This window comes from Quercus robur, chromosome 5 (genome assembly GCF_932294415.1).
Source record: "Quercus robur chromosome 5, dhQueRobu3.1, whole genome shotgun sequence".
In the NCBI taxonomy this organism is placed as follows: Eukaryota; Viridiplantae; Streptophyta; class Magnoliopsida; order Fagales; family Fagaceae; genus Quercus; species Quercus robur.
The window spans coordinates 18,864,107-18,888,526 of record NC_065538.1 but is presented as its reverse complement, the minus strand read 5'-3'; the positions used below and the strand labels follow the sequence as shown (position 1 = coordinate 18,888,526).

The following is a 24,420-nucleotide window of genomic DNA, read 5'->3' as shown; positions in this document are numbered from 1 at the left end:
AGGATTGGTTGCAATTAGGCTTATTTTGTAGCGGTGTTTAAGTGTTGTTATTTAGTTTTTCTCAAAAAAAAAAAAAAAAAAAAGTGTTGTTATTTAGTTTTTAGTGTTGTGAAAATATGTATCTGAATGTTATAGAATTAAGTGTTAGAAGTGTTATTATTGTTTAAGCCCATATTTCATCCAAACTCAAAATTTCATTGTTTCTCTCAAAAAAAAAAAAAAAAAACTCAAACTTTCTTTTTATCACTTTCACATTCTTAATGTGTATGAGACTAATTTATAAGCTAATTTTTTTTTAGCATTTTTATTTTTATTTTTTTCATTTTTGCAAAGTACAAGTATATTTTAGTACACTTTTAGTAATAAAATTTTAACAAAATAACTAAATAAATTGTTCCTAAATGGATAAGAAAATTGCTTTTTTCAACTCTTAATCTAAGCCATTAAGAGCAATTGCATTAGGGGTTTGTTTGGGATCCGCTTATTTTGCTAAAACTAAAAACTTTTTGTTAAAAGTACTGTAAATAAAGGTAAAAGTTAGCTGAAATAGTATAGTAGGACCTATGAAAAGTACCAAAAAGTGCAGTGGGACCCATGAATAATAGCAAAAATAAGCTGAATAGTAAAATAAGCTGGCTTTTTAATTTGTAGCCAAACGAACACTAGGGGTGTGTTTGGATGCAGCTTATTTTGCTGAAACTGAAAAATTATTGCTGAAAGTATTATAGATAAAGGTAAAAATTAGTTGAAATAGTACAGTAGGACCATGAATAGTACCAAAAAATGCAGTGGGACTCATGAATAGTAACAAAAATAAGCCGAATAATAAAATAATTTTAATTTTTTATTGTAACCCGAACGCACACTAAGTGTCTGATCTCAATAAATAAATAAAAAAATAAAAAAAATAAAGGATTGATGATGAACTAGATAAGCAAAATATTTTTAATGTTATGGTTTGTAATATATAGTATATTCCAAACCAAAAAAGAAATAATTATATTTTTCTAAATAAAGATAAGAAATAATAAAACGAAGATTACAATTTTTTTTTCAGCAATAAAAGAGGGACTTTGCCTTGCTAAAATTTAAATATAAGCTTACTTATAAGAGAACTCCGTCAGCTGGATATGAAATTATAATATGAGCATGATGAATAGACAATTAGTAGCTTAATTAAAAATTATATAAATAAATTGAAACTATATTTTTTGAGAACCCAGTAAGAAAATTTATTAAAGCAAATCAAACTAAAAAACATCCTCCAAATCACGTGGTAAATCTTTTAACCACATATCAAAATCAGCAGATGCAATTGCTCTATGAGCGAGGGCATGAGCAAGTTTATTCCCCTCTCTCTTAACATGACAAAAACTACAATCAACATTAGAAACTAAACTATGAATTTCAGCAATAACATGACCAAACATAGTCCTCGAAGGCCTAGCGGCAACTATAGCTTGGATAACCCGTAAGGAATCACCCTCCACCACTATAGACTGAAGACAAAGCTCCTTGTCAAAAACAATGGCTCTACTAGCAGCTAGAGCCTCCACCATGTCCATAGAACCTGGGTGCCTAATTTTTTGGCTCAAAGCACCAATGACCAATCCCGTCGAATCCCTGATAACCACTCTTAGACTTGCACAAGTTTGCTCCTCAAATAAAGCACCATCAAAGTTGATTTTATACATACCAAAGGCCGGAGGTTTCCACCGAGAATCACTACTACGAACAACCATTCGAGGAACCTTTTTATGCACATCATGGAACTCTTTCAACATTTCAGAAGCATGCCAACACACCTCCCCAACCACCCAAGCCTGCTATTGCAACCTGACCCTGTTCTTACGCTCCCAAATGCACCACGCAACCATGACATAATATTTTATGGCATGATATTTGTAGGGACACAATTATTTAGCGACCCAAGAATGATATTGAGCTCGTAGGTAAAAGGTCCGAACAATATAATTCATAGAGAGTGGGCTAGAAAGGTTGGACCTTGGTCGTTGGACGGCGGTTTAGTCGTGATTTTCATGGAAGCTCATACGAAGGTAGGTTTGGCCAGAATAGCTAGGCTTCACATCGGTGTAGCTCGGAGGGTTTGAGTCCTCGGACTTAGTCCGAGGAGCATCACATTCTTCCCATTCTTCTTTTTGTAGGATATTTTTTCCTCCCCCCCTTTCTCCCCTGGCTCTCTTCCCCTTTTATCCCAGTGTTTACTTCCCGTTTTTCGTCTACGTGTCAGTTTTTCCTTTTTGGGGTAATGACTCGTCCTATCAATCCATACGTCAGAGTGGTTGGGGGTAGTTGGGAAAAGTTAAATAGCATGGTCTGGAGTATGGGCTTGTCAGACGCAGGGCTCCACATTACGGTGTTGGCAGCTTTCTCTCTTGTACTGCTCTTATACTGAGTTTGTCCTTTTCTTCAGGCGTTTTGTGAGGTGTTGAGCATGAGATCGTCCTTGGCCACATCCTTGGGCCTTTGAGAGGCTTTCATCATATGTCCTCGACAATAGGGCTCCTCGGCCTAGGCTTTGGGCCCTGAATACAAAGTGGGCTGGGACCTCAGATTTCGGGCCCCACAATAGCCCCTCAAAATCCTACTGCCCGGCCTTGTTGTTGGGGAGGAGGGTTTTGATAATGTTAGGCCCAAACCATGACTGGCCCAGCTCAACATTTCTTTAATGCCGGGGTTTTTTCGTTTGCATGGGGGGCGCGCCAAATTGTGAGACATCCCTCTAGATTTTCTCACGCGGCGCCTTTGACGTTTCAGTGTTCGAGGCATGCCATTAATACGTCTCCTTCACGAGGCTATCCAAACTTTATGGTTGCAGGCGGCGCTGGGAGCTGAGCAAAGACTGTCTCGTCCGTAGCATTTCTTGGGAACATGCGTAGATTAAATGCCACCGGTTTGCCCTCTATATAAGTAGGATAGGGGGTCACTCCTCCTACATATAAACCCTTCGGCCCCCTCCCAATTCATAATTCTTCCGCCATACTCGCAATCTCCATCTCCAGTGTCATCCACCCTCAGAGCAATATGTTTGAGGCATGGGTGGAGATGAAGGATCTATATCCGCTTCAGAGGCACCGAATCCTTCCAAGACTCAAGGTGTTGCGATCTGGATAGGGAAGACATAGACTCAAGATGATCTTTCGCTCTGATAAGGTGGGGATGGTATCTCTGCCTCTTTCAGTCAAAATCTGAAGCAGGCACTGGTCGCATCAGATTCTTGGTGCGTCAGAAGTAAGGTTTTCCGTCATCAGCGCCGTCTGCTTTATCGCAGGCGTGGCTAACATGGAGGCTCATCAACTTCCGACTCCCTGCACCTTTTCTTCAATGGTGCCAGTCTCAAGTTGGGCTCTCTGCACCTTTTCTTCAACGGTGCTAGCCCCAAGCTGGGTTCTTTTGCTGCCTGAGTTATAGACATGTAAAAGTATTGAGGAATGATCTCCTTAGACAACATTTTGGAACGGCAGCATCCCTCTTCCCTGCACCTCTTCTTCGGCTTTTTCTTCACTCTTCTTGTATCTTTTCTTTCCGCTTATGTAGTTAGCTTTTAGTATAAGCTTATTCAAGCTTTTTCATTGTACGTTGTACTATCTCTTTGCGCTAATAAAAGATGAATTTGTTTCCCTCAAAATACTTTTCTTTTCTGCGGCAATTATTTTGTGAATGGATATGCTACATGTGTATTTTCCTTTAATAATACTTAGGACATGAAGCCTTGTAACAAAAAGCCATTAATTTGAACCTAGTGAAGCTATCAAATATAATAGTATCAATCAATAGCAGATTAAACTTATGAGACTAACCGAGGTAACAGCTGAGTGTACCGTGACGCGTGTGAGGCAATTGCCCGAGAATGAGAAACCCAAAATAAACCATCCGCGACGGTTGCTGTGTAGTGTGGAATTTTGGCCGTGTTTTCGATAACACCTGGTCTCTGATCCGAGGACCGAGGTATGATTGTACCGGATTGTGTCCAAAACTTGTATTTTTCTTTTTAAGTAGTTGGTTTCCCCGTAGGCTTGACTCCGAGGACCATACAAGGCCTTGGTTCTGTCCAAAACTTGTATTTTTTCTTTTAAGTAGTTGGTTTCCCCGTAGGCTTGAGTCCGAGGACCATACAAGGCCTTGGTTCTGTCCAAAACTTGTATTTTTTCTTTTAAGTAGTTGGTTTCCCTATAGGCTTGGGTCCGAGGACCATACAAGGCCTTAGTTCTGTCCAAAACTTGTATTTTTTCTTTTAAGTAGTTGGTTTCCCCATAGGCTTGGGTCCGAGGGCCATACAAGGCCTTGGTTCTGTCCAAAACTTGTATTTTTTCTTTTAAGTAGTTGGTTTCCCCATAGGCTTGGGTCCGAGGGCCATACAAGGCCTTGGTTCTATCCAAAACTTGTATTTTTTCTTTTAAGTAGTTAGTTTCCCCATAGGCTTGGGTCCGAGGACCATACAAGGCCTTGGTTCTGTCCAAAACTTGTATTTTTTCTTTTAAGTAGTTGGTTTCCCCATAGGCTTGGGTTCGAGGACCATACAAGGCCTTGGTTCTGTCCAAAACTTGTATTTTTTCTTTTAAGTAGTTGGTTTCCCCATAGGCTTATTACTTTCTGAAGGTTAGCCCCTCGACCAAGGTGGGGAGAATTGGCTTGATGTTGGAAGCCCCTAGAGCTGCCCGTGCCATTGGCACTGCGAGGCGTAGCCCCTGGCGGAAATTTATGTCGGAGCAACAACTGCATGTTGCTGGAAATGGAGGAACCTTTGCAGACATCTGCTTGATAGGGGCTTGACTCCACCGTCACTTGCGCCAACGCGCAAGCTTTTCCCACAGACGGCGCCAATTGTAGGGACACAATTATTCAGCGACCCAAGAATGATATTGGGCTCGTAGGTAAAAGGCCCAAATAATATAATTTATAGAGAGTGGGCTAGAAAAGCTGGACCTTGGTCGTTGGACGGCGGTTTAGTCGTGATTTTCATGGAAGCTCATACGAAGGTAGGTTTGGCCAGAATAGCTAGGCTTCACATCGGTGTAGCTCGGAGGGTTTGAGTCCTCGGACTTAGTTCGAGGAGCATCACATTCTTCCCATTCTTCTTTTTGTAGGATATTTTTTCCTCCCCCCCCTTCTCCCCTGGCTCTCTTCCCCTTTTATACCAGTGTTTACTTCTCGTTTTTCGTCTACGTGTCAGTTTTTCCTTTTTGGGGTAATGACTCGTCCTATCAATCCATACGTCAGAGTGGTTGGGGGTGGTTGGGAAAAGTTAAATAGCATGGTCTGGAGTATGGGCTTGTCAGACGCAGGGCTCCACATTATGGTGTTGGCAGCTTTCTCCCTTGTACTGCTCTTGTACTGAGTTTGTCATTTTCTTCAGGCGTTTTGTGAGGTGTTGAGCATGAGATCGTCCTCGGCCACATCCTTGGGCCTTTGAAGGGCTTTCATCATACGTCCTCGGCAGTAGGGCTCCTCGGTCTGGGCTTTGGGCCCTGAATACAAAGTGGGCTGGGACCTCAGATTTCGGGCCTCACAATATTTATATCTATATCTATGTATTATATATAAAAGAATTCCTATCTTTGGACTAGATTTATATATGGTTCATAAATATCCCTAAACCTTAGGTTTAACACAAAAAAACTTAAAGACAACCCGGTAAAAATATATCTCCAATTCCACTTAAAATGCCATCAAAATAAGACACTCTCCTACTAATCCATATTTTCAAAACATAATTATCCAATTTTTTTTAAAAAAGGAAAATTGACATTAGACCAAAAAAACCCCTCATCCCACACACAAAGTACATGTAATGAGGCTAGTATACATATATTGAGCTACTTTGTAGAGTGTATAAGTTTCTTTAAAATTAAGATATAAAATTAAAATAATTAATTAATTTTAAATTAAATGAAAATTTTGGTAATTGAATTTTAGTTTTGGTAGAATTTTAAATTTCATGGATTTTAATTAGTAGAGTTTTAAGTAAAGTAAATTTTTTTTCAAGAATCGTAAAATAAATTATTAGTAATCAAGTTTGGTAATCAAATTTTTTATTCAGGTAGAATATTAAATTTATTGGAAATAACGTATCAAAGCATTATGTAAACTATTGAATCCAACTTATATTAGTATATAGCATTGGGTTTTCTTTTTTTATTATTATTATTTATGAGAATAGAGGATAGGGTTTGTTTGACTTAAATGTGGACTTCGATTTCCTTCAACAATTCCTTAGACTTTGTCATATATCCGTACATGGTACATTGCATATAACCTTTTTCTTAGAATTATATAGAAGTGATATTTTTATGTTAATTATTATCATATCGTAGAGAATTGTCAACGGCCCTACTACATGAATATTCCAAACAACCTTCTAGGCTTCTACATTCTCCTATGATGAAGCTGCTCTCATAAATAATAATAATAATAATAACTAGTAGCTAACCCGTGTGATGCACGGGAAAGCTACCAATTTTTTCCAAATGATGTGACATTAGCTATTGGAATTCAGCATCAATTCTTTGGTAGCACATTCTTATTTTTCAATTTCATTTATTTGATATCTTCCACTAAATATTCAATGCATTCAATAACAACAAACTATGCAACCAAAGCTCTCTTCAGGTTTTTCTCCTTCTCATGTCCATTGATTTTCTCTTAATTTGAGGGCAATTGGAACAGCAGGGGGGCTATTTGAAATTTTGAGTAACATTAAGAGTTTGCTTGCTTAGTAGATTCATCGCAACTTGTGTAACAGTCTAGGATAGGTACTTGCATATACCTAATATTAAATTCAAGTCTATTAAAGGTGAGATAACAGTGGATCTTTTCTTTATAAGTAAATATTAGACTTTATAAAGAGAAAGAGCAATTATGTAATCTGATCTTTTGTTCAATTTGGTGCCGCCCCATCCAAATTCCACCCCATTGACATCCCTAAAGCAGTAGAAAAGTCAAACAGATTGAAGCCATACTTTCTGCATATCTAATTATGTAACAGCACACTCCTATTGTTTTGAATGTGGCACAAACATTATTGACTGGCAATTGCAAACATATATATCAGGAGACTTAATAATAGAGTCAGTCAAAGGGACATGAAAACTTACTGAAAATTCATCTCAATGTTTGCAATTACAATATGTTCTGTGCAGCTAAATAATTTAACAAAGGAGAACACAATTCTAGTTGAGAAGTTACTGTGTAAGTACTATATATTTATCTTACGTATTGCTAAGATTATGTACAACAACATAGATGGTGACAACAAAGAGATTCTATTTTCCAAGAATGATGCCATTAGTGCTACCTGTGCAAAAACATATGAGGAAGCAGTCACAGGGTCATTGGATAAAAGTCTCCAGGCAGGTATTCCTTGGATATTTTTTAATTTGTATGATAAGTGTCTTTGTATGTGTTTAGATTGAAGGGAAAGTAGGGATTGCAATGTTCTTAGCAATACTGGCCATGGGCCAGGATAGACAACCATGGGATTAGGCCAGAGACAGAAAATAGGCATTGATTTAGGTGCGCACAGGACTAAATAGCACTTACATCACATGATATGTGTAAGCTTATAATTTTTATGATGTATTTCTCTGTATAATTAATTAAAATGATTATCTAAGTGTGTGCACAGAAACTACAATTCAATCAACTCTAGAACACAAAAACAAATAGCTCAGTTTCCATACAAAAACATAAACATATAACTAAAATTCAAAAAAAAGTTAAGAAATCCACACTAAAATAGTAGCTCAGTTTCCACAAAAAAGTTAAGAAATCCACACTAAAATTGACCAATAGCTCAGTTTCCATACAAAAACATAAACATATAACTAAAATTCAAAAAAAAAAAAAATTAAGAAATCCACACTAAAATAGTAGCTCAGTTTCCACAAAAAAGTTAAGAAATCCACACTAAAATTGACCAATAGCTCAATTTCCATACAAAAACATAAACATATAACTAAAATTCAAAAAAAAAATTAAGAAAAGCATACCTTTAACTCTGATTCGAATGGAGGAAAAGAATGAAGAGAAAGGCAATAGCAATAAACCTAGAAATTGAATAGCCGTGAAAAAAAAAAAAGCATCGTAAAAGGTTTATATATATAGTTATAGAGTCCTAATATATATAGAGTTCGGATTTAGGAAAAAAATATAGGTTTATAAGATAATAATACCTGTGGGCCAGTCTCGACGGGCTGGGTCGGTTGCATTGCCGACCGACCCAGCCCAGTTTCCACGGGCTGGTGAAGAGTGGAAACTGAGCGAAGTGGATATGGGTATGGTGGGATCTGTGGCCATGGGCTCGCCGTGGAAAGGAAGAAGCAGAGGATCGGTCTGTTGGGTCGGATCGGTATCGGGCTGTTGGGTCTTGCCGTGGAAAGGGAGAGGCAGCAAATCGGTGGATCGGTGCTTTGAAGAAGATGTCGTTGGGTCTTGCCGTGGAAAGGAAGAGGCAAAGGATCGGTCTATTGGGTCGGATCGGGGAAGAGGCAGAGGATCGGTCTGTTGGGTCTTGCCGTGGAAAGGAAATGGCGGAGAATCGGTGTTTTATTTTCGTGTGGGAGGAAGATAATGGCAGAGCGTCAAAAGAGAGCGTCAAAGGAGAAGGCTTTCGTGTGGGAGGAAGGCAATGGCAGAGCAACAAAAGAGAAGGCAGTCGTGTGGGAGGAAGGTAATGGGAGAAGACAGTCGGGTAGTGTTTTATTTTTTTTGTTTTATTATTTTTTATTTTTTTATTTTTTTAATGTCGTGCTGACGTGGAAAAATGTGGAAGTTTTAAAAGTTTCGGTTATATATATATATATAGATAATAATAATAATAAATAAATAAATATTTAACTTTTAAAAAATATAAGACGAAGAAGGGAAAAAGATAAAGATGAAGTTGCTTAACATCACCAATGAAGCATAGAGTAATTTGTTACTTTATTTCGGGCATATTTTTTAGCTAGAGGGAGAGATAGATGAAGAATTTCTTATAGAACTGTGTAACACAATCTCAATGTTGAAGCAAGAACAGAACAATGATAAGAACTGTTTGTGAGAAAGGAAAGATTGAGAGAAAACAAAAAGAAAGTGGAAGAGAAGAGAGAGATTGTTTGATTGAAGAAAATTGTATTTCTTGCTTAATGATAAACTAAAGAGTACAAAGATATTTATAGTACAATCTGCCTAAAAACTGTTTAACAAATTAATCCACATTATACAGATCTAATCCGTGAAATTAGGAAACAGAAATAACAACCAACTAACTGATCTTCATGCCAAAAGCCACCTGCTCTTCTCCCAAGCCATACGACACCATTTCTACCCAACTGAGGTTTAAATAACAGCACGCATGAAACGACGTGTTTTTATAAACACCCTTTAGTAAAACAGTGTGTTTCATCCATATTTGAAAACCAACGGTAACTCCCAAATTCAATCATCTTCAACCTCGCATCCTCTGATCTGAAATCAACCATTGTCATTCTTCTTCTTTGGTTTAGAATTGGAAATGCTATTATCACTAACATCTTCCCTCAAACAACTAGGGGAGGAATCCTATAGAAGTTTGCGACGCTGAAGAAGAAAAGAAGGGGAAGGCAAGGGTTTGGTGAACAAATTTGCAAGATTATCCTTCCCAAAAACAAAACGAACAAACAAATCACGGCATAACACCTTCTCACGAACATAGTGGTAATCCACTTCAATGTGCTTCATTCAAGAATGGAACACAGGATTGGCAAAGAAGGCAATTGCAGAGGCATTGTCACACCAAAGAACAGGGACATGAGAGAGAAAAATATGCAATTCTTTGAAAAGAATGTGTAGCTAAGACAATTCCACAATAGTGGTGGCTAAGGCACAATATTCAGCCTTGGTAAAAGAACAAGCAACAGTTGCCTGTTTCTTAGAGGACTAGGAAATAGGAGAAGGTCCAAGAAAAACAAGAAGATCTGTGGTGGAGTGGCGATCAGAGGGATCCCCAGCCCAGTCCGCGTCAAAAAAACAGTGAAAGTTAGGGGACCAAGAGTAAAGGAAATGCCATGATAAAGAGTGCCATGAATATATCTAAGAACCCTCTTAGCAGCTTCAAGATGGGCAGTGGTAGGCCTACTCATAAACTGACATAACTGACGCGCACTAAAGGCAAGGTCTGGGTGAGTAAAGGTTAGATACTAAAGAGCACCAACCATGCTTTGAAACTCAGTAGGATCAGAAAGAGCAACACCATCTTGAGGAAGCAAACGTATAGAAGGGCAGCAAGGAGTCTTGGTGGGCTTGGAGTTCTCCATGTGAAACTAATGAATAACATTAAAGGCATACTTGGATTGTGTAAAAGTGAGCCCAAACTGAGTTCGAGAAATTTGAGCCCCCAAGAAATAATTGAGAGCACCAAGGTCTTTAAGTTCAAACACAAAAATGAGAGCAGTAATAAGAGAAGAAACATGCTTGGAGTTGTTCCATGTGATGATAATATGATCCACATAGAGAAGGAGATAGATGAGAATGCTCTTAGATTGAAAAATGAACAAGGAGCTATCAACAAAGGAAGCAGTAAACCCAAGATGGAGTAAGTGGAATGTAAATCTGTCAAACCAAGCCCTGGGTGCTTATTTGAGACCATAGAGGGACTTATGCAATTTGCAAACATAAGTAGGATGAGCTGCATCCACATAACCAAGAGGTTGTTGCATGTAAACCTCCTCCTTGAGGTGACCATGGAGAAAGGCATTAGAGACATCAAGCTGTCTCAAAGGCCAATAGCAACTGACAGCAATGGCAAGAACCAATTTGATTGTAGCTGGCTTGATCACTGGACTAAAAGTCTCTAAGTAGTCAATACCAACTTGTTGATGAAATACCTTGGCTACAAGTCTAGCTTTGTAACGAGCAATAGTCCCATCACTATTAAGTTTGATCTTGAACACCTATTTACAACCAACCAAATTAGCATGAGGAGGTACAAGGACCAATGACCAAGTATGTTGTCTTTGCAAAGCCTGAAACTCAGCATCCAAAGCCTCACACCACACTACACTAAATATGTGGAAGCTATTTTATAAGAAGGTGGTTCTGTATAGGTATAGTCCAACATAGCTTTATAGCAAAGTCTAGTGTTAGGTTTGACAATCCTGCTCTTAGATCTAGTCTGCATTGGATGCAGATTGGAAACAGTGGAGATGGTAGAATCAGTGATAAAAGGTGAGGTATGTGGAATAGGAGAAATGGAGGTTGTAGGTAAGGATAAAGGACTTGAGATTGAATCATGAACAATGGGAGAAGGTGAGGAAAAGTGAGCAAGGTCAGTGTTAGTATGAGATATGTTTGCAGAAGGAGAAAAAGGAAGAGAATTGTCATGAGGAGAGGGATTTGTGTGGGAGGAATAAGGACCTAACAAGGAAGGATGATTGGAAGCATGAAGATAAAAAAGATTAGACAACCAGAGACAATTTGACAAGACTAAAACAGAGGAAGGTGATTTAGAGACAGATGAAGAAAGAGTGGAAAAAGGAAATTTAGAGTCATTAAACAGAACATGCCTAGAAGTATATATGTGCTGAGAAGAAACATCAAGACAAAGATACCCTTTAGAACTAGAGGAGTGGCCCAAAAATAAACACTCATTGGTTCTAGAATCAAGTTTATGAGAAGAGTAAGGCCTAAGATATGGATAGCAAGCACAACCAAAAACTTTCAGCTGTGACAGATCTGGAAGAGTAGAATACAGCTTGTACCAAGGTGAGACAAAGCTGAGAACAGAAGTTGGAAGTAAATTGATCAAGGAAATAGTTGTGAGAAAAGCATAGGACCAATAATTAGTTGACATAAAGGCTTGAGATAGAAGAGTAATGGTAGTTTCAATAAGATGCCTATGTTTCCTCTCAACAAGACCTTTCTGTTGTGGGGTATAAGGGCAAGAAATCTGGTGAAAAATACCATTTTGCAGAAGGTAAGACTTAAATGCAGAAGAGGTGTATTCACCATCTCCATCTGACCTTAGAGTTTTAACCTTGGTAGAATATTGTGTTTCAATCATGACCTTAAACAAAATGAATTTAGAAGGCATTTCTAATTTTGACTTAAGAAGATATATCCAAGTGAATCTTGTAAAGTGATCAACAAATAGAACATAATAACGAAAACCATTGATGGAAGTCATATGGGCAAGACCCCATACATCAAAATGAACAAGTTCCAAAGGAGATAAGGCAACAAATTGAGATTTAGGAAAAGGTAAATTGTGCATTTTACCATACAAACAATGAATACAAGATTGAACCAAAGCAGTACACTTATTCATTACAGATTTGACATTAGGAAAAAGAAGTTTGAGGACTTGATCATGTGGATGACCAAGTCTCATGTACCACAGTGCTTTATTGAAAACATTGGACTTGGCAATATTGTTGCTGACCTTAGGAGACAAAGTAAGATGAGAAGCTTTATGAGGATAGATGGGATAAACTCCATCTTTACTCTTGTCTTGGTAGAGTACCTTCCCTGTGGCCAAAGCCTGAATTGACAAAATATTTTCATCAAAATAACACCAATAGTGGTTGTCATGATAGATCTTATAGAAGAAATTGAAAGGACCTTAAGCACATTATTCAAGTGAAGAGTTGAATAAGAGGAAAGAATGAAGGTATTACCTATGTGAGTAATTGGTTAATTCTGCCCATTTCCAACTGTAAAGTGATCTTGACCTCCATAAGGCTGAGAAAAGCTGAGTTGATTAAGATTGGCAGTGACATGATCAGTAGTTGCACTATCTGCTAGCCAAGGTTACTCTTGTGCAAGACAAACATTTGAAGCAGTAGCCATTGCAGCAAGTTTAGTAGGTGGATGTTTACCTTGATGGGCATAATCCATCCTATGATAGCAATCTATAGCTATATGACCAAGCTTGCCACATATTTGACAAGTAGGTCTTTCTGATCTAGGAGCAGTTGAGCTTGTATTTGACTGATGTGGCTGAAAGGGAGTGAAGGGATTGTACCGAGGTAAGTGATTGCCTTCACCTCTGCCTCCTTTTCCACCTCTATTATTGTAATTTCCTTGGCCCCTTCCTCTATTGAATTGATTGAAATTGCCACTTGGCTTTGGCATAGCCATTGCTACCATTGCAAAGATTGAATCTTTAGCATCCAACCCTTCATTTAAAGACTCTTCTTCTGCATTGAGCATGGTTGACAATTCATCAAAACTTAATTGAGTGCTTTTGATCCTTATTGTTGACCTGAAAGCATTATAGTCTTTAGGAAGCCCTTTATGAGTTATATGGAGTAGTTCTTCATCATCTACAACTACACCAACTGTTAGGAGCTTATCTCTCACCACTTTGATCTTTTGTAGATAAACATCTACAGAATCTGCTCCCTTCTTAAGGTTATGAAACTTACCCTTAAGATTCATCACATGAGACATAGAGATTGAAGAGAATCTGTTCTCCAAGACGTTCCAGACCTCCATAACAGAAGTACATACAACTGTGAGAGCCAAGATAGATGGTGAGAGAGTGGAACTTACGAAAGTTAGTAAAGCCTTCTCCTTTGACCTCCAGAGTGTGTAATCTGGATTCACAATTGTGGTGTAAGCACCACCAAGATCTTTAAGAAACTTCTCAGGAACCAATTGTGATTCTTCAAGCAACTCAAACAAGGAATAAGTTTCTAAAACCATAAAAATTGATGTTTCCACACGATATAGTTTGAGTTGTCTAGCTTGATTGTCATCATATTCGACATATTTGAAAGAAGAAGAAGTGGTTGATTCACTACATTCATTGTAGAATTTAAAGTTGTTGAAGAAGATGCAATAGTTGAGCTTGAGGCTGCCATTGAAGAATTCTGTACAGGAATTTCAGGCTTTGATACCATGGAATTTCTTATAGAACTGTGTAACACAATCTCAGTGTTGAAGCAAGAACAGAACAATGATAAGAATTGTTTGTGAGAAAGGAAAGATTGAGAGAAAACAAAAAGAAAGTGGAAGAGAAGAGAGAGATTGTTTGATTGAAGAAAATTGTATTTCTTGCTTAATGATAAACTGAAGAGTACAAAGATATTTATAGTACAATCTGCCTAAAAACTGTATAACAAATTAATCCACATTATATGGATCTAATCCGTGAAATTAGGAAACATAAATAACAACCAACTAATTGATCTTCATGCCAAAAGCCACTTGCTCTTCTCCCAAGCCATACGATACCATTTTTGCCCAACTGAGGTTTAAATAACAACACACATGAAACGACGCATTATTTATAAACACCCTTTAATAAAACGGTGTGTTTCATCCATATTTGAAAACCAACGATAACTCCCAAATTCAATCATCTTCAACCTCGCACCCTCTGATATGAAATCAACCATTGTCATTCTTCTTCTTTGGTTTAAAATTAGAAATGCTACTATCACTAACAATAGAGAGAGAGTTTTAATGGGAAGAAGAGGTAAGATTCAAATCATATATATATATATATATATAAGACACAATAAAGAATGTTGAAAGCTCAATAGTATAAAACTATAAGTGTTAGAGCTAATTTAGACCCTCAATTTTTAATTATGACTAGATTAATTTTAAGCTAAACACAATTAAAGTAGAATATACGTAATTAGCCAATTAATTAATTGATTCATTCAACAATTGTATGAATGATCATGAGGATGCAATTGCATTGTACACCCTTGATGCGATGATCACTCCACAAGTATAAGTACTTGTGGGGTGTAGGGGGTAAGAGTCGGGGTTCAAGTATCTAGAAGAGAGTTTTCACACACATATACACTTATATTAGGTTTGAGTAAAATTTCTATCTTGTATTTTAAAAAATAAATGTAAAGGACAGTAGGGTAAATTAATATCAAACCCAAGATAACACCATGATGTGTTATCGAAGAGGAAAATTGAATAACTTAACGTAAAAATCTCTCCGCGTCCCTCCAAGCCAAAATGATCCACTAGCGAATAAGTTAGAATACAAGGATACAAAAAAGACCCTTAAAGCCTAATCTACCCAAAGTACTTGAGCCCTTAAAGCTCCAGCTATCAATGGACTTCACCAATCCTTGTCTTCACTAGCTTCCTAGATCTAACTATATTGCCTGATTGCACCGCAAAGCCTCATCGACTTATTTTAGCAAAGACCCAATGCTTCTCAAGTTCCAAAACACTCTTTACACTTAATTTTGATGCGCGTTGTGTTTGGATAAAATCTCCTCTCAAAGTATAACAATGGGAGAGGGGAAGAGAAGAGACTACAAAGGAATTCTCACTTAAAGATAAGTAGCTTTATCTAAAAGGTGGGTGTTGTGAAAACCTCAATCTCTAGGGTTTTCTATATGATGGCTCCTTTAAAATTTTGTGGGTAATGAGAGTGTATATGGTGTGAGTGAAGGATAGGAAGAGTCACACACAAATTCCAGTTGTCTGAGCATTTCGCGGGTCACTTCACGATTTAGCCAAGTCGTGAGCTACTCACGAAATACACTGACTTTTAAGCTTTCGGCATGTGCTCCTCATGTGACGTTCACGGGTGTTGTAGCTCGAGTTAGTCGTGAATTCCAATGTCTTGAGCAAATCTTTACTACTTAAGACTAAACCCATTATAATTAAATCCCACAAAATACAAGAAAATAAATTAATGAAATTACAACACTTCTGTCAGAAAATAAAACAAACATAAATGTTATGTAAAAAACATAACTTAACAAATATCATTACCATTGAACTATTACTTGAACTCTCATAGTACTATCACTTGAACTCCCATACTATAGGATTAATTTTATGAATATAAAAAGATTGAAAATATGTTAAAATAATAATAATAATAACTAACATCTTCCGTATGCTAACAAATTAATAGTATAGACTAGAGAGTATGTTATGGGTTGATTCCAAGTGGTATGATTTCTTTATCTACTTATGAATTATTAAGGTGTTATATGGTATTATGCACCACTTTAGTATGACCCTTTTTTACCCCCTCTTTTTAACTAAGCAAAATTAGATCAAGATCCTTTTAACTACAAAACAAGTTAAAAAGGTTATGATGCAAACTTAATGTTTCACAAATATAATTGTGTAAACACTACCCCAACATTAAAAAAGGTAAATGGTATGTCATCAAGCCATAGTTTGCTCCTGCAGAAATTAGGTTTCATGAAGTCATTATTGAGGGGGATGCATAAATCATCATCAATTTACTTTAGACAAAAGAAGAATGTTTTGCAGAATATGGTCATATGATTGAAGATTGCAAATCCTTAGCCTTGAATTTTAGAAAAGCTTGTTTTAATTATCTTAGATGTAATGGTAATGTAGTAGCTCATGCATTAGCAAAGAGAGTAAAGTTTATTGAGAAGTTCCAAATTTGGTTAGAAGAAAGGATGATGTTTCTCCAATTGTAACCCATGGCATTTCCTAGTTTTTATGTAATAAGATAATTGTCCTTTTTTTTCTTTTTTTTTTAATCTTTTAAACGGAGATAATTAAAATACTAAGAAACCATAGTATATAAATATTATTGGTCATTAGTAGCACTCGGTATACCTTAATGTGGCATTTGGTACGGGGGAATTCACATTACTCCTGGCATCTAGATTTTTAGGAATGTGATTCCTTGCAATCTTGATACCTAGGAATGTAGTTATTCCTATGCTTGGTTTCATTGAGAATCTCTTAAAATTCCTAGGAATGTGAGATGATAATGTTTGGTTTATTTTCAGAAATTTTAAATAAATTATTTATTTTTCCCATTCTATCCTTAGATTTGAATATGAACTACCAAGTCCTTTTAAAAAAATCTTCATCTAAATAAATAATGAAAAACAAAATATAAACTATTAATAATTTGTTGAGCCACACACACACAACAATAAAAGTGAATACCTGGCAATAATAGAGGGTCCCCTTTAAACTTTTTTTTTTTTTTTTTTTTCACACATGAAATCTAAATAGACCTTTGTTAAAAAATATATCAACAGAGTTGTCTATCCTGTTTATGTTGTTTTGGTGGGAAAATATAAAGATAAGGGAAAAGATATTGATGATTTATTTTATATCTTATCTTAATTACTTAAATGATAAGGAAAAATGGTTAAAATTGTCAATTTATAAAATATATAATTTCCTTTAAGTTTGGGAATCTGGATACCCACCTGTTTTAAAGGGAATCCACATTCCTACTGAAAGGGGTTTAAAGGGGGAATCCAGATTCCCTTGGCATCTGATTCCCTGGCGTAATTTGTGTGAAAGATCGCGCCCTCGACCTGTTTTATAGGATGTTGGCCAAACTCACGTGAATGGGTGGGGTCGTGTTATTGCCTCTCAAAATGGAGGTTCGACTAGTTATATTTTTCCCTTTAGATTAAGGGTTTTACAATGAAGTCGCCACTTATTTAATTATTGGAAAAATAAGAAAATCATAATTGAAAAATTTATCATTTTATTAATTTAAAATTGAATTTATATTGATTATAGGAAAATTACATAGCTTTGGTCATAGATGCAATCCAAGATAAAGTATATGGCTTTGTTTTCTAATTACAATCTACAAATTGAAAATTACACGGATAAGTCTAAGCTTGGAGGCTATGTTACAAGGTGGGAAGGTGTTAGGCACCCACCTTGTCTGGTGAAACCGGTATTCTAGACTATGGTGGCCAACATTCATATCATATTATCCAATATGTTATCAATCAATTTGCATGTTGAATTTAAAGTGTGTACATGTGATAAACCCTAATTCAATTTATTAAGTATTGCATTTTGATTAAAAAATAAACTCTAGTGAATGTGTGTGGATGGTGATATCCTAAATTTAAGAATTTAAAAGAATTATTAAACAAACATCTTTTTCATGTTTTTTTTATGTGGATTTAAGATCGAAACTAATATTATGCATGAACATGTGATGAACAATAAAAAATATGTGAAGAACATATAAAAACAATTAAGAACATTCAAATATATTCAAAAGAATTTAAATGATTATTATCATACTTTAATCTTAAACTCTCAACTTGGCAACACAAAAATCAATTAGGGAAAGGGATTATACTTTCATGCAAGATCCATATGATGGAGAAAGGGACTCTTGATGGAGGTCCTAAGGATGGAGGAAAGGAAGAGTTAGGAGAGGGAGAGTGAGTCTCACTCAATACCTTGAGTCTCAAGAAGACCAAGATATGACAAGATTACTCAACTTCACTAGAACTCAAGAGAAGAAAAGAGAGGGGGTTTTTGTGTGCTCTGGAATAAAGGAGAGGGGAGGTTTATATAGTAGTGGTGGAGGAAATATGAATGGAAGACCATTTAATGAGGGTTACCTAGACCTCATTTTAGCCTTGGGGAAAATTTGGTGCATTAAATGGAAAGATTGGTGGGAGTAAAGAACAAGCCAAAATTTGGTTTTTCCGTAACTGCTGTAATAGCCTGTAGAGCTAACTTTGAATAATCATATATGACTTAATTTTGATCGGAATTGTCTCATTCTTGTGCTCAAATTAAAACCCCGGATGTCTAGTTTCTGGGAAAATTAACTTCATTCATAGATTCAAAATATTCTGAGAGATGTCGATGAAATGGTGAGCAAAGTTCATTTGTTAGAAAATGATTTCAGCACAATTAATATTAATAGGTCCCAAATTAGCTCCCAATTAACATTAAATGGCTCCAATCACTCCTATTTCAGACTTAATTGGTTCAAAATTTATCCTAATTAAAAGATAATTGCACAAATTACTCATTGAATAATTAATGTTTAACTATCTAGTTAATTAGGTGTGTGCAACCCTACCATAAAATGTAGTTCTAACCAATCAAATTATGACACGTCATCATTCTCAAATTGATTATACTTATAACCAATTGAAATCAATTGTTCATAATCACATATAGTCGGACTCAATTTGTGATAGTGCATCTCGGCTATTAAAACTTAATTTGATGATAACTTTCAATCTGATGGTCCGATTTGAGCTTATGACCAGTCAATTTGATTGTTATAACATTAAGATCATTTTGGTGAAATGAGATTAATGATCTAGTGACCAGAATAAAGATGCATATTACCAAGGTGAAATTACCCTTTTACCCTCCATGTGAGATTAAATGCGGGTTGCAAAATGGGATGTCAATAGAATGCCCCTTATTGGCAGAGCTTGAAAAGTGAATGTCAATGTATGAAAGAGACACCTAACTTTGCAATCAGTATTTAACTGTGGTGAATGTATGATGCATGTAGATAAAAATGCAGATGGTCATGTTGTGGATCAAAATGTGGACCGAATCTCAAGGGAGATTGCCTATGTACCTCTTGGTGGGGGGATCAGGTCCAAACATAGTTCATGCATGCATTTTTTTTTTTTTTTTTTGAATGAGTACAAGACATGTTTACCTAATGTCAAGAAAATATGGAGATTCTAGTCATGTGTTTCTGAGGATTAAAGGCTTTGGATCCTGGCTCATGTTTTCAGAGGACCTAGGATTTCTGGGTTTTGGCTCATGTTTTCAAAGGACCAAGGGTTTCTAAATCCTGGCTCATGTTTTTAGAGGACTTAGGATTTTTGGGCTTTGGCTCATGTTTTCAGAGGACCAAAGGTTTTGGATCTTGGCTCATTTTTTTAGAGGATCAAGGGTTTATGGATCTTGGCTCGTGTTTTCAAAGGACCAAGGGTTCCTGGATCCTGGCTCATGGGGTTTGCTCCAATGAAGTGGTCAAGGATGCAATGCTCTTGGTGAATTTTAGTTCGATGCTCATTTCATCTGGGCCAGGCCTCAAGTTATCAATTCTCAGCTTAGGCCTAGTTGTGGTGGGTTGAACTTTCATTCTCCTATCATATGATCTGCCAATAAATTACAAAACTTGCAGTGCTATAATAATTGAGATAATTTAATAATTAACGAGAGCATAGCCATTTGTTGTAGATAAAATATGAGTACTTGATACAAACTTCTTTTTTTTTTTCTTTTTTTTTTTTGAGAATCAATACCTCGAAATATTATTAGAAAACTAGAAATCTAAAGCTACAAATGGAAACACATCTGAAGGAACATACTCCATCTAAACTAATAACGGAAAAGAAAATCTTGCTCTCTTAGCTAAGGCATGAGCCACACAGTTACCCTGCCTCCTAATATGAGAGAAAGAAAAGGTTCGAAGTGAACCAACAATAAGCATTATGTCTTTCACATATTGACCGATTGAAGAATGACCCACATCAGCTGCTTTCAAAGCCTTGTACACTACCTTTGAATCTCCTTCAAAGATTGATTGTGACATGCCCAATTCCACAATGAACAGAACTGCCCTTCTTGTAGTTAGGACCTCCACCAAATCCATCGAGCGGGGGTAGGGAATTTTCTTTGAAAGTGCAGCTAACACTTCTCCCTTAGCATTGCGAACGACCAATTTGATCCTTGCCTCTTCCGAGTCTTCAAACAGTGCCCTATCATAATTGGTTTGTACTTGATACAAACTTGGATTTTAGGACCTAGTGTTTATTATATAGTAGTCATTAAATTACAAAGCTTACGCTCCTATAAGAAGTGAGATAAATTAATTGCAGGATAACAAACAAAAGCCCGTCTAGCTCAGTTGGTAGAGCGCAAGGCTCTTAACCTTGTGGTCGTGGGTTCGAGCCCCACGGTGGGCGAATTCTTTTTTTATTGAGTCTTTTTCCCTTTTTGGTCTCTTGTTGCCTGGGCCCATGTTAAGAAACCCAGAAACCTTCCTAGCCCATTCCCACTAGTTCGTGGAAATTCTTCAACGTTGGTCACAAACAATTTTGGACCAACCTTTTTCTTTGGTGCTCTGAACCCATGTCTTGCAGCTGGACCATTAATGTTTTGCACCTTAAATGTGACCACAGTCCATTATCCTATGGACCAATACATTCTTGGGTTTTATATATTTTTGGGTACAATTTCAAATTTTCAATTATCATTTGTATATTCGGTTGTAATTTGCATAATTTATTAATCTGTTATAGATATGGTAGAATTTAACTTATCAATTGCTTTTATCAATTGGTTTATGACGTAGGCAGATTTGAATTTCAAATATCTTTTTTAGCAATAAGAAAATTTATCCGTTGAATTAATTTGAACCCATGTATTTTTCACAATTATATTTGGTTGTATTTTGCATGATTTATTAATCTTTTATAGATATGATAAAATTCAACTTACCAATTGGTTTATTACGTGGGGTTTGAATTTCAAATATATTTTTTAACAGTAAGAAAATTTATCCTTTTGTTTTTTTTTTTTTTTTTTTTTTTTTTTTTAAATACAAGATAGAATTTCTATTATATCATAATCTAAATGTATATGTGTATGAAGCTCTCTCTTGAAAATTTGAATCTCGACTCTTACCCCCTACACCCTACAAGCATTTATACTTGTGGAGTGATTATCACACCAAGGGTGCACAGTGATAGAAAATTTATCTGTTGAATTAATTTGAAACCATATATTTTGCACAATTTAAGCATTGTAGTGAATATTATCCCTGATTTTGGGGGCCAAAATTGCTCATTAAAAAAAAAAAAGTCTTGGGTCATGTTTGATACACTATAATGATTATTACATGAGAATATGAATAAGTATTACAATGAATACATTAAGTTGGAATGTAATAAGTATTGTGGGGGGCCATTCGATCAATAGGCCCATTAAGGTCAGGATTAATGGGCCTGTGGCCCATCCGAGGACGGATGGATGCATATCCGTCCTCGGAGGCCAAGTCCGGTCATAAGGTAATTACTGAAGGGGGTGGTAGTCAATATCATGAGGGTGAGGTGCTGTATTCATCCGAGGACGCCATACTCCTCGGCACTGTGCGTCCGAGGACGAACAGGGTGCGGTCTTGTGGCAACCGGGCCTCAGAATTATGTCACCAATACAGATAGGATCACAGACCGAGGGTAAAAGGGAAAAGATAAACAAATATCTGTAATCACAGCTGCCTCCGCATTAATGACTTTTCAATCAACTCTCTGGTCGCATTAATGTGAAGGTGATACCTGAACAGTAAGGAGGCAGCCTTACAGCTGCCCATAGGAAGTTCCAGGAGGTGTTGGATGGGACAGAAAGAAATCCTCCAAACCCAACCTACACGTGTGCGGTGAGGATAGAAGGTAAAGGGTGGTATATAAACTGAAAAAAGAACATGCAAATGAAAGGGGGGATCGGAACAGAAAGAAAAAGAAAGAAAACATAGACAAAGAAAAATAGCAAAAAGAGAGGAAACAGAACTGTACCGATTACCAAAGAAAAACGATCGTTCTGCCAACTTTAGACTTTGAATATACGTGAGAGTGAATCTTTTTATTATACAAAAGTTAACCCAGTTCTTTACACCCATGCTCTACAAATCATATTGTTTGGGCCTTTTTACGTGCGAACCCAACACTGTTACGGTTCGTTACAAATCATGTCCTTACAAGTATTACTATTCATTAGTTTGGTGACCATTTAGGAATATAATTCTGAATATGCATTCACAATTTAGTAGAGTATAAAAAGAAGGTGTAATTAAATCATTTTTAAGTCAATTTTTTTAAAATACACTTATTTAGGGTGTTCAAAATAGAGCAAATAATTAACAATAAGAAAAATTTATTTTCTTTCCTTTTGAAGATGTGACAACTAATGGCCTTTTAGGAAAAAATTTTAAAAAGTTATTACATAAAGTAAATGAATAGATATTCAGTATTTTTGATAATGAATAGTTATTTCTTATAAATAGTTATTCTTTATTTTGAAGAATAGTTATTTATAAGGAATTCATTGTAATAAAAATATAACTAAACAACCGAATAGTCATGTCATAAGAATATCTATTACATTACAGTATTTATTACGGTCTATCAAATATGCCCTTAGTTTATGTGATAAGCTTTCTATATAACCATTTCCCCAATTTTTTGGACTAGAATTTATGCAACTAAAAGGGCCAGAATTCAACACACCGCCCTTTCAAATTGAATCACTTTATGTCTTTTCGTCCTACCCCTAATCCTTGCCTCTAGTTATTGGGCTCGATACTCATTTGCAAGCCCAATTTCTCTGCAACCGAAGGTATAGGGCCTAATATTCCTGGCCAATGGGCCACAACTCCCACTTGTCCGTGAATGTGGTTTTCACAGTATTGGACTAGTATTTTAGGCAAACACAAGTAGCATGAAAGAAAAAAATAAATTAAATATTGTGATTAAGATTGTTTATTATCATTTTTTGGACGGTGGTATGAAGAATTGGTAATTCTATCCGTAATAAAAATATCCATTGTTTCATTGGGATGTTTCATTTTATGCTTTACCAATCATATATTCTCTCATATCATTTTTTTTTGCCCATAAATTAGCTAAACTTTAAAATAGAAAATGTCAAACACATAGCAAATTGTAATTGGTGGAGTATAAAGTTAAACATTCAATCTCTTTCATTTAATTGAAGAGAGGGAGAGAGGAGCTTTGAAAAAGCTATACCATATTACCACCTAACTATTTTGGATGTGATTCAATTGTTGAGTATAAACATTTGCCATGGAAATCTTGCACGGAGAAAAAGTAATGATGTTGAAGAATTAATACATCATAATTAATTCCATCCTATAAGCTTAATTTTAAACTTTTGAGTTAAGTAACATTCTTATATGTTATATTAAAACCTAATTGAGTCTCTCCAAGGTGTTAGACGTGTGTTCAACAAGATGGTAAGGTTATTAGAGTGATCTTTGAAAAAACCAAAAAACAAAAGAAGGCCCAACAATTTCGTATTGCTAAAGTTGCTAGCTAGATTGAAGAAAAATGATGCAGCATAAGGTTTCCATGGACATATATTTATAAAGAAACTAATGGATGAGCATGTGAGGTTGACACATAGTTTTTATGAATGGCACGTGGTTAATGAAAAAAGATAATAGGCAAGGGGGAGACTAGTAAGACTTGTTAGCCCATAGGGAGGTCTTGTAGTCCACATAGAGGCAAAAACTCACATAAAAGGAGGAAATTCTTGAGTACACATGTATGAGTGAAAGTTCTACATGGAGAAAAAATAAATAAGTTGAGAATTTTTTTTTTTTTTGAGAAACAAATAAGTTGAGAAATTAATAATTTAATATAACATAATGGATTCAAACTCGTAGGCTTTTGAATTAAGTAGTGTGAGTATATCTTATATTAAGGCCTCAATCACAACATTAAATTCTACTTATAAGCAAACTAATTTCAGCTTTTTCTTCTTTGTATCTTTACCATTAAATAAGACCTCGTCATAATCAAAACATGAAGCCCAAGGCACATAAGAGACATGTAGCATGGGCACTATATCCGCTAACAAATTTATCACAATGAATAACCACAATTTATATATATCCAGTATGGTTTATACTTTATGCTC

The 24,420-nt window shown here is 36.1% G+C and overlaps 1 protein-coding gene and 1 non-coding gene across 2 annotated transcripts; one reads left to right on the top strand and one right to left on the bottom strand.

Annotated features, from left to right (window-relative positions):
- Positions 1–1,250: 1,250 nt before the first annotated feature.
- On the bottom strand, positions 1,251–1,784 carry LOC126727934 (uncharacterized). Its single transcript, XM_050433831.1, has one exon. It carries the CDS (start codon positions 1,782–1,784, stop codon positions 1,251–1,253), a length of 534 nt encoding a protein of 177 aa, XP_050289788.1.
- Positions 1,785–20,596: 18,812 nt separating this feature from the next.
- Positions 20,597–20,669, top strand: TRNAK-CUU (transfer RNA lysine (anticodon CUU)). Its single transcript has one exon. It is a non-coding gene; the product is annotated as a tRNA-Lys (tRNA).
- The last annotated feature ends 3,751 nt before the right edge of the window (positions 20,670–24,420 follow it).

Excerpts from the sequence above, each read along its gene's own strand:
- LOC126727934 (XM_050433831.1), bottom strand. The coding sequence starts at position 1,784 with ATGTTGAAAGAGTTCCATGATGTGCATAAAAAGGTTCCTCGAATGGTT.